Source organism: Schistocerca serialis, chromosome 2 (genome assembly GCF_023864345.2).
Source record: "Schistocerca serialis cubense isolate TAMUIC-IGC-003099 chromosome 2, iqSchSeri2.2, whole genome shotgun sequence".
Classification (NCBI taxonomy): Eukaryota; Metazoa; Arthropoda; class Insecta; order Orthoptera; family Acrididae; genus Schistocerca; species Schistocerca serialis.
Window position 1 is genome coordinate 663700991 of NC_064639.1, and position 13233 is coordinate 663714223.

The following is a 13233-nucleotide window of genomic DNA, read 5'->3' on the forward strand; positions in this document are numbered from 1 at the left end:
CTTAAGATAAAACCTCAGTTCACTTATACTTAAATTCCCCAATCATACTGTAATCATCAATGGAGACAATCAACTGGAAATTCACCGTTTTGTTAGTACTGGGCATGATAAGCCATCCAGTGAAACATTGCTAAATGCCTTCTCCGAAAACTATCTAAAACAGATAGCTCGGAAACTCACTCATGATGGAAATATATTGGATTTAATGGCAACAAACGGATCTGATCTCTCTGAGGATGTTGTGGCAATAACGATTACCAAAGTACAAAGGACAAGTAAAACAAGCAGAAAGCACACATGTTCAGTAAACTACCTATCTATCAGCAGTGCCATATCTCAACGAGGAACTTGAAACTTTCAGCACCGGGGTGGAGAATGTACAAGAACTTTGGCTCAAGTTGAAAAGCATAATTGACCATGCGCTGGACAGGTATGTACCCAGTAGTACAGTTCGTAATGGGAGGGACCCTACATGGTATGCAGTCACTATAAAGAAACTTCTAAGGAAATGGAGACTACTGCATTAATAGGTGTAAAACAAAACAAAGGGCTATAGATAGAGCAATGCTGAATGAAATGCTTTTGGCTGTCAAGAGAGCAATGTGTGAAGCCGTCAGTGATTACTGTAATGGCATTTTGTCAAATGATCTTTCACAAAACTTAAATAATTTCTGGTCATATGTAAAGGCTGTTATTGGCATTAAAGTTAGTGTCCAGTCCCTAGTCCCTACCAAGTGAAACAGGGACTAACTTCATTATCAAAATTTCCTTCATAAAGGAAATTCAGGAAAATTGCCTCAATTTAATCCTTGTGCCACTGAAAAGATGAATGAAATAAGTATTAGAGTCAGTAGCATTGAGAAACAGCAGAAATCGTTAAAACTGAACAAAGTTCCAGGGCCCAATGGAATCCCTATCAGATTCTATACTGAATTTGCAGCGGAGTTACCCCCTCATCTATTGTAGATCCCTCACATAAAAAACTGCACCCAGTTCTTGGAAAAGAGCACAGGTCACACCAGTCTACAAGAAGGGTAGTAGAATTCATCCATAGAACTACTGTCCAATATCCTTGACATCAACTTGTTGTAGAATCTTAGAACATATTCTGAGCTCAAACATAATGAGGTACCTCAAACAGAATGACCTCTTCCATGCCAACAACTATGGATTCAGAAAACATTGATCATGCAAAACCCAACTCACACTTTTCTCACATGATGTGACCACGCAGTTACGCAGATGCAGTATTTCTTGATTTCTGAAAATCATTTGACTCAGTACCACTCGTATTCTAATAGTCAAAAGTACAATCATAGAGGGTATCAAATAGAATGTGTGCCTGGATTGAGGACTTACTGGTGGGGAGGATGCAGCATGTTATCTCGGATGGAGAGTCCCCATCAGATGTAGAAGTAACTTTGGAGTTGCCCCATGGAGTTGTGTTGAGACCCTTGTTATTCATTTTGTATATAAATGATGCTGCAGATGATGCAGTTATCTATAATGAAATACTGTTTGAAAGAAGCTGCATAAATATTCAGTCACATCTTGATAAGATATCAGAGTGGTGTAAAGATAGGCAACTTGGTTTAAATGTTCAAAAATGTAAAACTGTGAACTTCAAAAAACAACAAACTGGCCAACTCATACAAATATCTGGGCGTAACACTCTGCAGCGATATGGGATGGAATGATCAATTAGGCTCATTTGTGGGTAAAGCAGGTGATAAGACTCGGGTCATTGGGTGGATACTGGGGAAGTGAATCACTCTACAAAGAAGATGGCTTACAAATCACTCGGCAACTGGTTCTAGAATATTGCTAAATTGTGTGGGACCCATACCAAATAGGACTAATCAGAGATATTGAATGTGTACAGAGAAATGCAGCACGAATGGTCACAGTTTTGTTTGATCTGTGGGAGAATCTCAGAAAGATACTGAAGACACTGAACTGGCAGACTCTTGAAGACAGACGTAAAGTATCCTGAGAAAGTCTACTAACAAAGTTTCAAGAACGGGCTTTAAATGATGACTGTACAAATATACTACAACCCCCTACATATCACTCAAATAGGGACCGTGAAGGTAAGATCAGAATAATTACAGCACGTACAGAGGCATTCAAACAATCATTCTTCCCATACTCCACACATGAATGGAATGGGAAGAAACCCTAATAACTGATAGAGATGTACTTTCTGCTATGCACTTCATGGTGGTTTGCAGAGTGCAAATGTAAAACTCACTAGTAGAAGGACCTTCTTGGTCTTTCCAATCCTCTGACTATTTACAGCTTTAACTTGCAGTTTTTCCTTCAATTGTCTGTACACAGTCACTGAAGCAGTGAAGCTTTTAGAGCTACCCAGATTGAAAACAGGTGCTTTTCAGCTTCTAGTAAACCTCTTCCTCAAATCTGGCACATAATCACAGCCAGTCACCTATTTCATTTTTAACCTTACTGCTGCCAACTGCATTCTCAACTGGTCTAATTTTGCCTGTGCTATTGTCACTCCAGCCTGGAGCTTTAAGATCAACTACACGTTCACCATAATCCCAGAGCGATAAGCACAGTTACCATGTAATTGCTGAAGGGTCACTATTCTATGGCAGTTACCAACTTGTCCACTGCAACAAATTTGTTTAGTCTAAACAGATTATTTAGCAAATGTCGTTCCATGAAAAATTGTGAGTAGGCCTACATGACTTATCATTGTTTATTTAATAAAGACCAAATTACTGATGATATTTATTTTGCAGAAAAATATATGTATGTTACATATAAATATCATCGAGTAAGTTAAATTTTAAGTTCTTAAATATATTTCATTAATGATGTTTCCCATATGCAATTTACCTGGCGCTCGGTAAAGCAGCAAAAACATAATGAGGAAAATATGCATCCTGTTTTCTTACATTACTTCACACTGAGAATAACACCATGAAAGACATAAATAGTCAAATTAAATGAAAGCTTTTAATGTGGAACCATACACAGTCTCTACCTCTTGAATGAAATGAAAATGAGTTAATACTATGTTTAAATAAAATGTAACATAATTCTTTTTACCAGAAAAACAGTCCCCAAGGTAAATTAGGGCCAATGGAAGCATTTGATCCCACCCATCTGCTTTGACCCGTTATGTAATGGTGTAGTGGTATGTGATGTCACTACAGTGCGGAATTTTTGAGTTGGTTGTGTTTTTCGATGCCCTTTTGTTATTTTTGATGGTGCACTCTGGTGGTGGATGTCGACATGCTGAGTTTAACATGCAACAGAGCGAGGTTGACGAGAGTTCCGGCGGCTCGGACCAAGGACACGTATATGCAGCGTTTTCTGAGTGTGTGTATAAGTGTGTGTGTGTGTGTGTGTGTGTGTGTGTGTTTGGGGTGGCCAATCTAAGTGATACTGCCAGAGGTTTTTGTTGGTAAGTAGTTTTTGTTTTGGTTTTATTCTATAGTAATTGTGATGTTTTGTGTGTTGTCTGTTTATGGTAGGTTGGTTGCGTTTTAATTGATGTAGTGAATAGGGAGTATTTTGGTTTCTGAGTCATCGTGGTTTTGGTTCAATTGTTCAGAGTTGTAGGTGTTGGTTTTTTATGTGGGTCAAGGGAAACGTCCAATTCCACTTTTTTGGGGTTTTAGGTGTTGGTTTTTTGGTATCAGTAGCTGCGGTTCAGCTATATAGGTCAAGAGAAATGTAAGATTCCTGTGGCTTTTTGTTGGTGTAGTGGAATCTACATCTACATTTATACTCCGCAAGCCACCCAACAGTGTGTGGCGGAGGGCACTTTACGTGCCACTGTCATTATGTCCCTTTCCTGTTTCAGTCGCGTACGGTTTGCGGGAAGAACGACTGCCGGAAAGCCTCGGTGCGAGCTCGAATCTCTCTAATTTTACATTCGTGCTCTCCTTGGGAGGTATAAGTAGGGAGAAGCAATATAATCGATACCTCATCCAGAAAAACACCCTCTCGAAACCTGGACAGCAAGCTACACCGCGATGCAGAGCGCCTCTCTTGCAGAGTCTGCCACTTGAGTTTGCTAAAAATCTCCGTTACGCTATCACGCTTACCAAATAACCCTGTGACGAAACGCGCCACTCTTCTTTGGATCTTCTCTATCTCTTCTGTCAACCCGACCTGGTACAGATCCCACACTGATGAGCAATACTCAAGTATAGGTCGAACGAGTGTTTTGCGAGCCATCTCCTTTGTTGATGGACTACATTTTCTAAGGACTGTCCCAATGAATCTCAACCTGGCACCCACCTTACCAACAATTAATTTTATATGATCATTCCACTTCAAATCGTTCCGCACGCATACTCCCAGATATTTTATAGAAGTAACTGCTACCAGTGTTTGTTCTGCTATCATATAATCATAGAATAAAGGATCCTTCCTTCTATGTATTCACAATACGTTACATTTGTCTATGTAAGGGTCAGTTGCCACTCCCTGCACCAAGTGCCTATCCGCTGCAGATCTTCCTGCATTTCGCTGCAATTTTCTAATGCTGCAACTTCTCTGTATACTACAACATCATCCGCAAAAAGCCACATGGAACTTCCGACACCATCTACTAGGTCATTTATACATATTGTGAAAAGCAATGGTCCCACAACACTCCCCTGTGGCACGCCAGAGGTTACTTTAATGTCTGTAGACGTCTCTCCATTGAGAACAACCTGCTGTGTTCTATTTGCTAAAAACTCTTCAATCCAGGCACACAGCTGGTCTGATATGCCGTAGGCTCTTACTTTGTTTATCAGGCGACAGTGCGGAACTGTATCGAAAGCCTTCTGGAAGTCAAGGAAAATGGCATCTACCTCGAAGCCTGTATCTAATATTTTCTGGGTCTCATGAACAAATAAAGCGAGTTGGGTCTCACACAATCGCCTCGATACTACAAAATACAGATTTTCTACTACGGGCTCTTTGTTATTAGGTACGAGTAGAGAATGCAGTAAACAAATGAGGACACATTCCTCTGCGACTGGTCATGGGCACCTGAAGAGGCAAGACTCAGTGCCGATTGTCAGTTCATGTATGACAGGAATTATGAGCGATGAACTAACAGTACCTCACGTAATACCAAACTAGCTGATTGTGTAAGGTATCTTCAATTCCTTTCAAACCACTTGCTTGTCCTGCTAGAGCAGATACCGTTCCAACAATGTTGAATGCACGGTGGGGCACCATCCCATTTTCTCCGGAATATCCGAGGACACTTACACAGACATTTAAAGGTCAATGGATTGATCGGGGAGGCCCAATACGTTGGCCAGCTCGTTCCCCCAATGTTCATCCCTTGAATTTTGGTTGTGGAGACGCTTTAAATCTTTGCTGTTAATTACATACTAAGACTATAGGAATGCGTCATCAAAGCCTGCCAGCGCATCGATGACCAACCTGGAGTTTTCCATGTCTCGGCATTATCCGTGGGCTCATGTCTCCCACCACCTTCCGCTAGTGCCTTGCGTCGACTTCGAAAAGACAGTTTTCACTGTATGCGAGAGCCGTATTTCCTACAACTCGCCCAGGCCTACATGGTAGCGCCTTCTTTTTTTTCCCCAGCGGCACGCATTCTTATGTTAGTTCCCTCGCCGCTGTCGCGCTTCGTTGTGCTCTGCATCTTGTGTTACACTCCCTGCCGCCCTATAGGTTTCCAATTCCATCGGAGAATGCCTGCAAAAATCTTCCATGCTTCGCACCTGCATCGTCCGGAACAGAGCAGTTACGCTTCTGCAATGCAGAAAGTGCTACGGTGACTTCTCTGTACCTCTGTTGATGCTAAGTTGTCGTCGTTTTGGTCTTCAAAATGAAGGCTGGTCAGACGCACCTTTCAAAGTTAGCCTTTCTATCCTCATCTCTGCTTAACAATAGCAACTTACATCCATTCTTACATGCTTACTGTATCCAGGCCTTGGTCTCCCACTATAATTTTTACCCTCCACACTTCCATCACCAAATTGAAAATTTCTTGATGCCTTTTTTGTATGTGTTATAGCAACCGACCCTTATTTTTAGTCAAGTTGTGCCACGCTGCTGCACGGCCGTAGCAGTCATCGCGGTCAAGGTCATTGCTTTCGGTTGATTGGTTGATTTGGGAGAGGGGACCAAACTGCGAGGTCATCGGTGCCATCGGATTAGGGAACGTTGGGGAAGGAAGTCGGCCGTGCCCATTCACAGGACCTATCCCGGTATTTGCCTGAAGCGATTTAAGGAAATCATGGAAAACCTGAATCAGTATGTCCGGACCGTTGTCCTCCCGTATACGAGTCCGGTGTGCTAGCCATTGGGCCACCTCGCTCTATCATAGCTGTCGCTGGTGGACAACATGTTATTCAAATGGTTCAAATGGCTCAGAGCACCATGGGACCCAACATATGAGGCCACCGGTCCCCCAGAACTATCCAAACCCAACCAACCCAAGGACACCACACACATACCGTAATTTAAATTTTTTTAGTTGTTATTTATTTTGGGATGCCGCGGAGATTTCTTAATTGTTGTATATTAGCTTGCCCCGCCCTAACCCCCCCCCCCCCCCCAATTTCCCACGGTTGTCCCTTTAGTTTCATTTTCTTTTTGGAGTTTTGGAGTGAGACGTTATTGTGTCATTTTTATTTTTGTTCATGTTTGTTGGCGAATGTATGTGGTGACATATTGATGACATCATGGGTCAAAGCACATTGGTGGAATCGGATGCTGAATTTGCACTTTTGTAAAATTCACATTGTTTATGAATGAAACACATTACATAAATGTATGACACATATTACATACAAGCTGGCCATTTCACGAGCAAGTGGAACAATTTTCAAAATTAATAGTCCTCATTTACCCTGCACCTGAGGTTCAAGTTACAATCTGTGGCCAACAAATATCAAATAATATGGTTATTTTAAGTTGTTTGGATCTTAAAGCAATGTGACTTAAAAGATATTAGCATTTAATAAGTGGAACAGTTCAAAAAAAAAAAACACATCAAAGTTTTACAGAACATTCAGAGAAAATATGACACGAGACCAACCACCAAGTTCATGTTTCAAAAGACAAGGTGGAACACTAGAGACAAACCCAAAAAATAACTGTGAAATATTAACCCAATGCTTTGACTCACTACCTAACTGTGATAAACTAACACTACACTTCAAAAAGCCAGAACTTGATCTGGATTTCAAATCCACAAAACATGAAGTAATTGTGACGTAATAAAATCATTGAAAAATAGCAGGTCACAAGGAGAATATGGACCGATTTCAGAACGTTGACCACGAAAATGTTATTCAAAAGTAAAATAAACATTGAAAACAACTAGGGAAAATAAAAAAGTACCAGAGAATGGAAGTCAGCCCTAATACACCCCATCCACAAGAAAGGAGTGAAATTGTATACTTATGGAATATCGTCTCAGATATGTGTCTGGATTCGTGATTTCTGTCAGAGGGGTCACAGCTCGTAGTAACTGATGGAAAGTCATTGAGTAAAACAGAAATGATTTCTGGCATTCCCCAAGCTAGTGTTATACGCCCTTTGCTGTTCCTTATCTATATAAACGATTTGGGAGACGATCTGAGCAGCCATCTTAGGTTGTTTGCAGATGATGTTGTCATTTATAGACTAGTAAAGTCATCAGAAGATCAAAACAAATTGCAAAACAATTTAGAAAACATATCTGTATGGTGCAAAAAATTAGCAGTTGAGCCTAAATAACGAAAAGTGTGAGGTCATCAACATGAGTGCTAAAATGAATCCGTTGGACTTTGTTTACATGTTAAATCTGTCAAATCTAAAGATCGTAAATTCAACTAAATACCTAGGAATTACAATTATGAACAACTTAAATTGGAAGGAATACACAGAAAATGTTGTGGGGAAGGCTAACCAAAGACTGCATTTTATTGGCAGGACACTTAGAAAATGTAACAGATCTACTAAGGAGACTGCCTACACTACGCTTGTCCATCCCATTATAGGATACTGCTGCACGCTGTGGGATCCTTACCAGGTAGGATTGACAGAGTACTTCGAAAAAGTTCAAAGAAGGGCAGCACATATTGTATTATCGTGAAATAGGGGACAGAGTGTCACTGAAATGATACAGAATTGGTATGGACATCATTAAATCAAAGGTGTTTTTCGCTGCAGAGCAATCTTCCATGAAATTCCAATCACCAACTTTCCCCTCTGAATGTGAAAATATTTTGTTGATGCCAACCTACATAGGGAGAAACGTTCACCACTATAAAATAAGGGAAATCAGAGCTCTCACGGAAAGATACACGTGTTCGTTCTTTCCCCGCGCTATACAAGACTGGAATAACAGAGAATTGTGAAGGTGGTTTGATAAACCCTCTGCCAGACACTTAAATGTGATTTGCAGAGTATCCATGTAAATGTAGATGTAGAAAACAAAACATACTCCAATAACTACAGAGGAATTTCACTACTACTTGTCACACACAAAATTCTATCCAAAGCCCTGTTAAATCCCTACAGGCACAGATAGATACACAGATAAGAATATCTCAAGGAGGGTTCAGGAAGGGAACATTAGGTAGCAAACAGATCTTGTGCCTGGCAACATTATTAACAAGGATAAAGTCCAGAAAGATCACAATAACATCTGTCAATTACAAGAAGGCCTACGAACCCATAGATACAGAAACACTCTCCAATATCCTGAAAGAAATTATGGTGGACAACACGACCAAAAAGCCAACCCAAATACAACAATCAAAGTGAAGTTGATGGGAGGGAGATCAAACCCATTCAAAATCAACAAAGGACTGAGCCAGCGAGCTGGCTTGTCATCCAATCTATTAAACTGAGTTTAATCAGGACATGGTATAAAGGAGTCAGTGGGGTCAAGACAGGGAGACACAAAGATAAAATCATCAATACAAAATGCCTGACCTTTGTTGGTAATATAGCCATCATAACAAATAACAGAAAAGAAGCCAAAGAAGCTCTAGAGACAATACATGCAATGTCAGCCAAAATGGGATTACAAATCACGCATGAAAAAGCACAGTGCTTGGGCAAAAAATTCACACACCACACAGAGAAACACCACTGGTGACTAAGTACAGAAGCGCAAGCAGAAATTTTCAAATGCCTTGGAGGGTTTAAAGAACATAGGACTGAACTTGACATCCAATGAAGAACTAGAAAACTACAAAAAGCATACAGACATACATGGAACCACTAAAACAAAATAAGTATCACCATCAACCCCAACTTAAGACACTGTAATATAGTAGTGTTACCAAAGGCCTTGTAAGTCTCGGAAACAACATTAATCAAGGGAAAAATGCACGTGACACAAAAAAAGAGAGGAAAATACTGGGAAAGTTCAGAAAGAGGGAGCTCTGGATAAACAGATCAACAAAAGAACTGTATGAACAGAGACAATTACAAATAACATTAGGAAAAGAAGTGAAAAGTTCAATGTACACTTCAATACGATGAATGAAGACAAACTTGATGAAAAAATGCTAAACATGATGACCAGCAATACAGTGAAAACAAGCTGGGTAAAGGAAACCATGGATGATAGTTCAGGACCCCATTTATGACAGAAATAACTTAAATCTAATAGCAACAAAAAAAAAACTGACCTCCTTGAGGAAGTCCACAGTAAACTGGTATCAGTGAGCATAACATAGTTACAGTAACAGTAAATATCAAAACACAAAGGGCAACTAAAGGGGACTAGTGTAGCAGGGGATACAACCCGTCGGCTTTGGACAATGACGTCACAAGTGGCCAATCGAGAAGCGATTCTTCTTAGTGTTGTAGCTCCCTTCAGTGGCTGATAAGTGTTTTTTGGCTTTTAAAAAAAAAAAAAATCTCACGAGATAGAATAAACAGATCCACTTTATTAAGCAATCAGTAAAAAAACGAAACTGAAACATAACAGCGAAAGCGAAAATGGTAAACTGCTCTCTGGCGACTTGTGACGTCATTGTCCAAAGCCGACGGGTTGTATCCCCTGCTGCATTAGACCCAACTAAAGCAAGCACACAGATTTATATTTTCAGCAAAATAGACAGAGAAACAATAGTGTCATACCACAATGAGTAACTTAAAACTTTTAGCTCATGACAGGGGCATGCAGAGAAACTAGGGTTCAAGTTTAAAAGAATAGCTGACCATGCACTGGATAAGTACGTATGTATCAAGTAGGACATTTCATAATGGGAGGAATCCTCCAAAGTATTCAGTCACTGAAAAGAAACATCTAAAGAAACAGAGACAACTGTATCATAGGTATTCTAAAACAAAGCACAGGGTTGTAGATAGAGAGATGCTGAATGAAAGTCATCTGGAAGTCAAGAGAGCAATGCGTGAAGCCTTCAGTGACTACCACAGCAGAATGCTGTCATACAATCTTTCACAAAACCTAAAGAAAGTATAGTCATATGTAAAGGATGTTTGTAGCACCAGAGCTAAGTGTCCAGTCACTCATGGACACGACTGGACCTGAAGTTGAGGGTAGCAAAGCAAAGGCTGGTATGTTTAACTCTGTTTTCAAATGTTCCTTTAAAAAAGAAAACCCAGGAGTATTGTCCCAACTTATTTCTCATATCACTGAAAAGATGGGTGAAATAGATAGTGTCAGTGGTGTTGAGTAACAACTGAAATTGTTAAAACTGAAAAAATCCCAGGGTCCAATGGAATCTGTATCAGATTCTGTACCCAATTCACAGCATTGTAAGCCCCTCTGTTAGCTACAGTCTACTGTAGAATTCTCGAACAAAATACTGTGGCCAGTAGTTGGAGAAATCACAGGTCACATATGCCTACAGGAAAGGTACCAGAAGTGATCCACAAAGCTAAATGTAATGAGGTATCTTGAACAGAATGACCTCCTCCATATCAACCAGCATGTATTCTGAAGACATCAATCATGTGAAACCCAACTCACAGTTTTCTCACATGACATCCTAAAAGCTAAGGGTCAAGGTAGTCAGGTGGATGTAGTATTTCTTGATTACTGAAAAGCATTTGACTTTGTACATCAACTACACTCATTACTGAAAAAACGATTATACGGGTTACATAACATAATTTGTGACTCGATGGAGTATTTATTTGAAGGAGAAGCAAAACATTTTATCTTGGATGAAGTGATATCAACTGACGTAGAAGTATCTTTGTGTGTACCCCAGGGAAGTATGCTGAGTCCCTTGTTGTACATGTTGCATATTAATGATCTTGTGGACAACGTTAATAGTAACCTCAGACTTTTTGCAGATGATACACTTATCTACAATAAGGTACAGCCTGAACAAAGCTGCATAAATATTCAGTCAGATTCTGATAACATTTCAAAGTAGGACAATAGTTGGCAACTTGCTATAAATGTTTTAAAATAATGTAAAACTGTGTACTTCATAAAACAAAAAAACATTGTACCCTATGAAGGTAATATCAGTTAGTTTGTAAACTCATACAAATATTTGGGTGCAATGCTTAGTAAGAATCTGAAGTGGAACGATAACAGACTCAGTCATGTGTAAAGCTGGTAGCAGAATTCTGTTTGTTAGTAGAATATTAGGGAAATGCAACCAGTCTGCACAGGGGATTGCTTACAAATCACTTGTGACCCACCCTACAGTATTGTTCTAGTGTGTAGAACCAGTACCAAATAGAACTAGCAAGGGATGTTGAACATATACAGAGAAGGGTAGCAGGAATTGTAACACATTCGTTTGACATGTGGGAGTGTGTCACTGAGATGTTGAAAGAACCAAATTAATAGACTCTTGCAGGTAGATGAAAACAATTCTGAGAAAGTCTTGCTACTGAAGTTACAAGAATTAACTTTAAATGATGACTCTAGGAAGATACTACAACTTCCCAACATTTTGTTCCCGTAGGGATCATCATGATAAGATTAGATTAATTACAGCAACACAGAGGCATTTAAACAATCATTTTTTTCTCTTGCTCCATTTGTCAATGGAATGGGAAAAGCCCTAATAACCGGTACAGTGGCATGTTTTCTCTGCCAAGTGTTCCACACTGGTTCGCAGAGTCAGGTGTAGATGTGGACCGAAACAAACTAAACATCTCCGGGGAAGATATGAGGCACAGGCAAAAAAATCGCAAAACATCGGGTGAGAAGTGGACGGTGGAGAGGGGGGAAAAAAGCACAGTAAATATATGTGAAGTTATTGGCAAGAAAGAGAAAGAACCTGAAAAAATGTCACAGAAAACTGCTGTGTTTTAATAATAAATGGAACAGTTTTTGACTAAACACAATAGTGCCAAAATAAAGCGCGACTCTCTGATGTACTAAATTGTTGTTCACATTGAAAATAGTGTTTGTATACCTCCTCTCCGGGTTCAATATTTGTGTCCGGCTGCGCGAATATCTGATGTACTTAAAAATTTCTAGGTGAAGCGTACTTAATTTTTGTATCAATCATCAGTTCTTCGTTCATAACACTAAATGACGATACAAGAAAGCAGCATAGGCTATATTAAACCTTTTTCAAATAATGCTGTGAACACGTGCCTAACCTACTTGTTTCCATGCAATTTCAGTTGTACGCTATTTCAAAATAATAAAGAAAAGGGTGAGTTTCTTCACTATTTCGGGACGTCTTTTCTACATGTTAAAAGCATTATATCAACCCAAAAAAAAAAATTCAATCCCGTGTATCATACCTGTTGCTAGAGCCATTTCGAATTTGCCTCGATCCGACTTCTGAAGTCAAACTATGACGACAAAATTACGGTGAATATGCTTAACAGATTTCGTCTTCCAGAAATAAATATCATACTTTGTACACATACGTGGGAGAGTAAAATTTACTGCAGTACAGGTAAATATAACACAGAGTAAATGACTAGAATCAGCAGTCCGAGCACAACATTCGCGGACCGCTTGTTTTGAAATCGTATGTAAACATAAACAGTGGTACTAAGCCGATTGCGACGTTTAAACGAGCGCACTCTATGGATATCGTATAAGTAAGTTACGTGCTAGCAGAGAAGATAAGGCAGAATGGAAAGGGAACAAAGTCAAAAAAGAAAGAAAATACAGCTTCTGTAGTGCTCAGCAATTTTCTTATCCTTTAATGCGTATTCTGCGTCATTCTTTTACACTCTGAGTAAAACAGAGTCCCCATGCCTCCCCATTCACCACTATACTGTTTAGATCTGAAATCTGGAGGATCATAATTATTAACTGGATTGTGACTCATATCTGAA

At 39.7% G+C, this 13233-nt stretch overlaps 1 protein-coding gene across 1 annotated transcript in view; it reads right to left on the minus strand.

Annotated features, from left to right (window-relative positions):
* The window catches only part of LOC126457742 (uncharacterized), a 129776-nt gene extending 116760 nt beyond the window's left edge, over positions 1 to 13016 (minus strand). Inside the window, exon 1 of the mRNA XM_050094288.1 lies at positions 12688 to 13016. Within this exon, the coding sequence (XP_049950245.1) occupies positions 12688 to 12703 (16 nt within the window). The 5' untranslated portion in view covers positions 12704 to 13016. The remainder of the gene's footprint in view (positions 1 to 12687) is intronic.
* Positions 13017 to 13233: the final 217 nt, after the last annotated feature.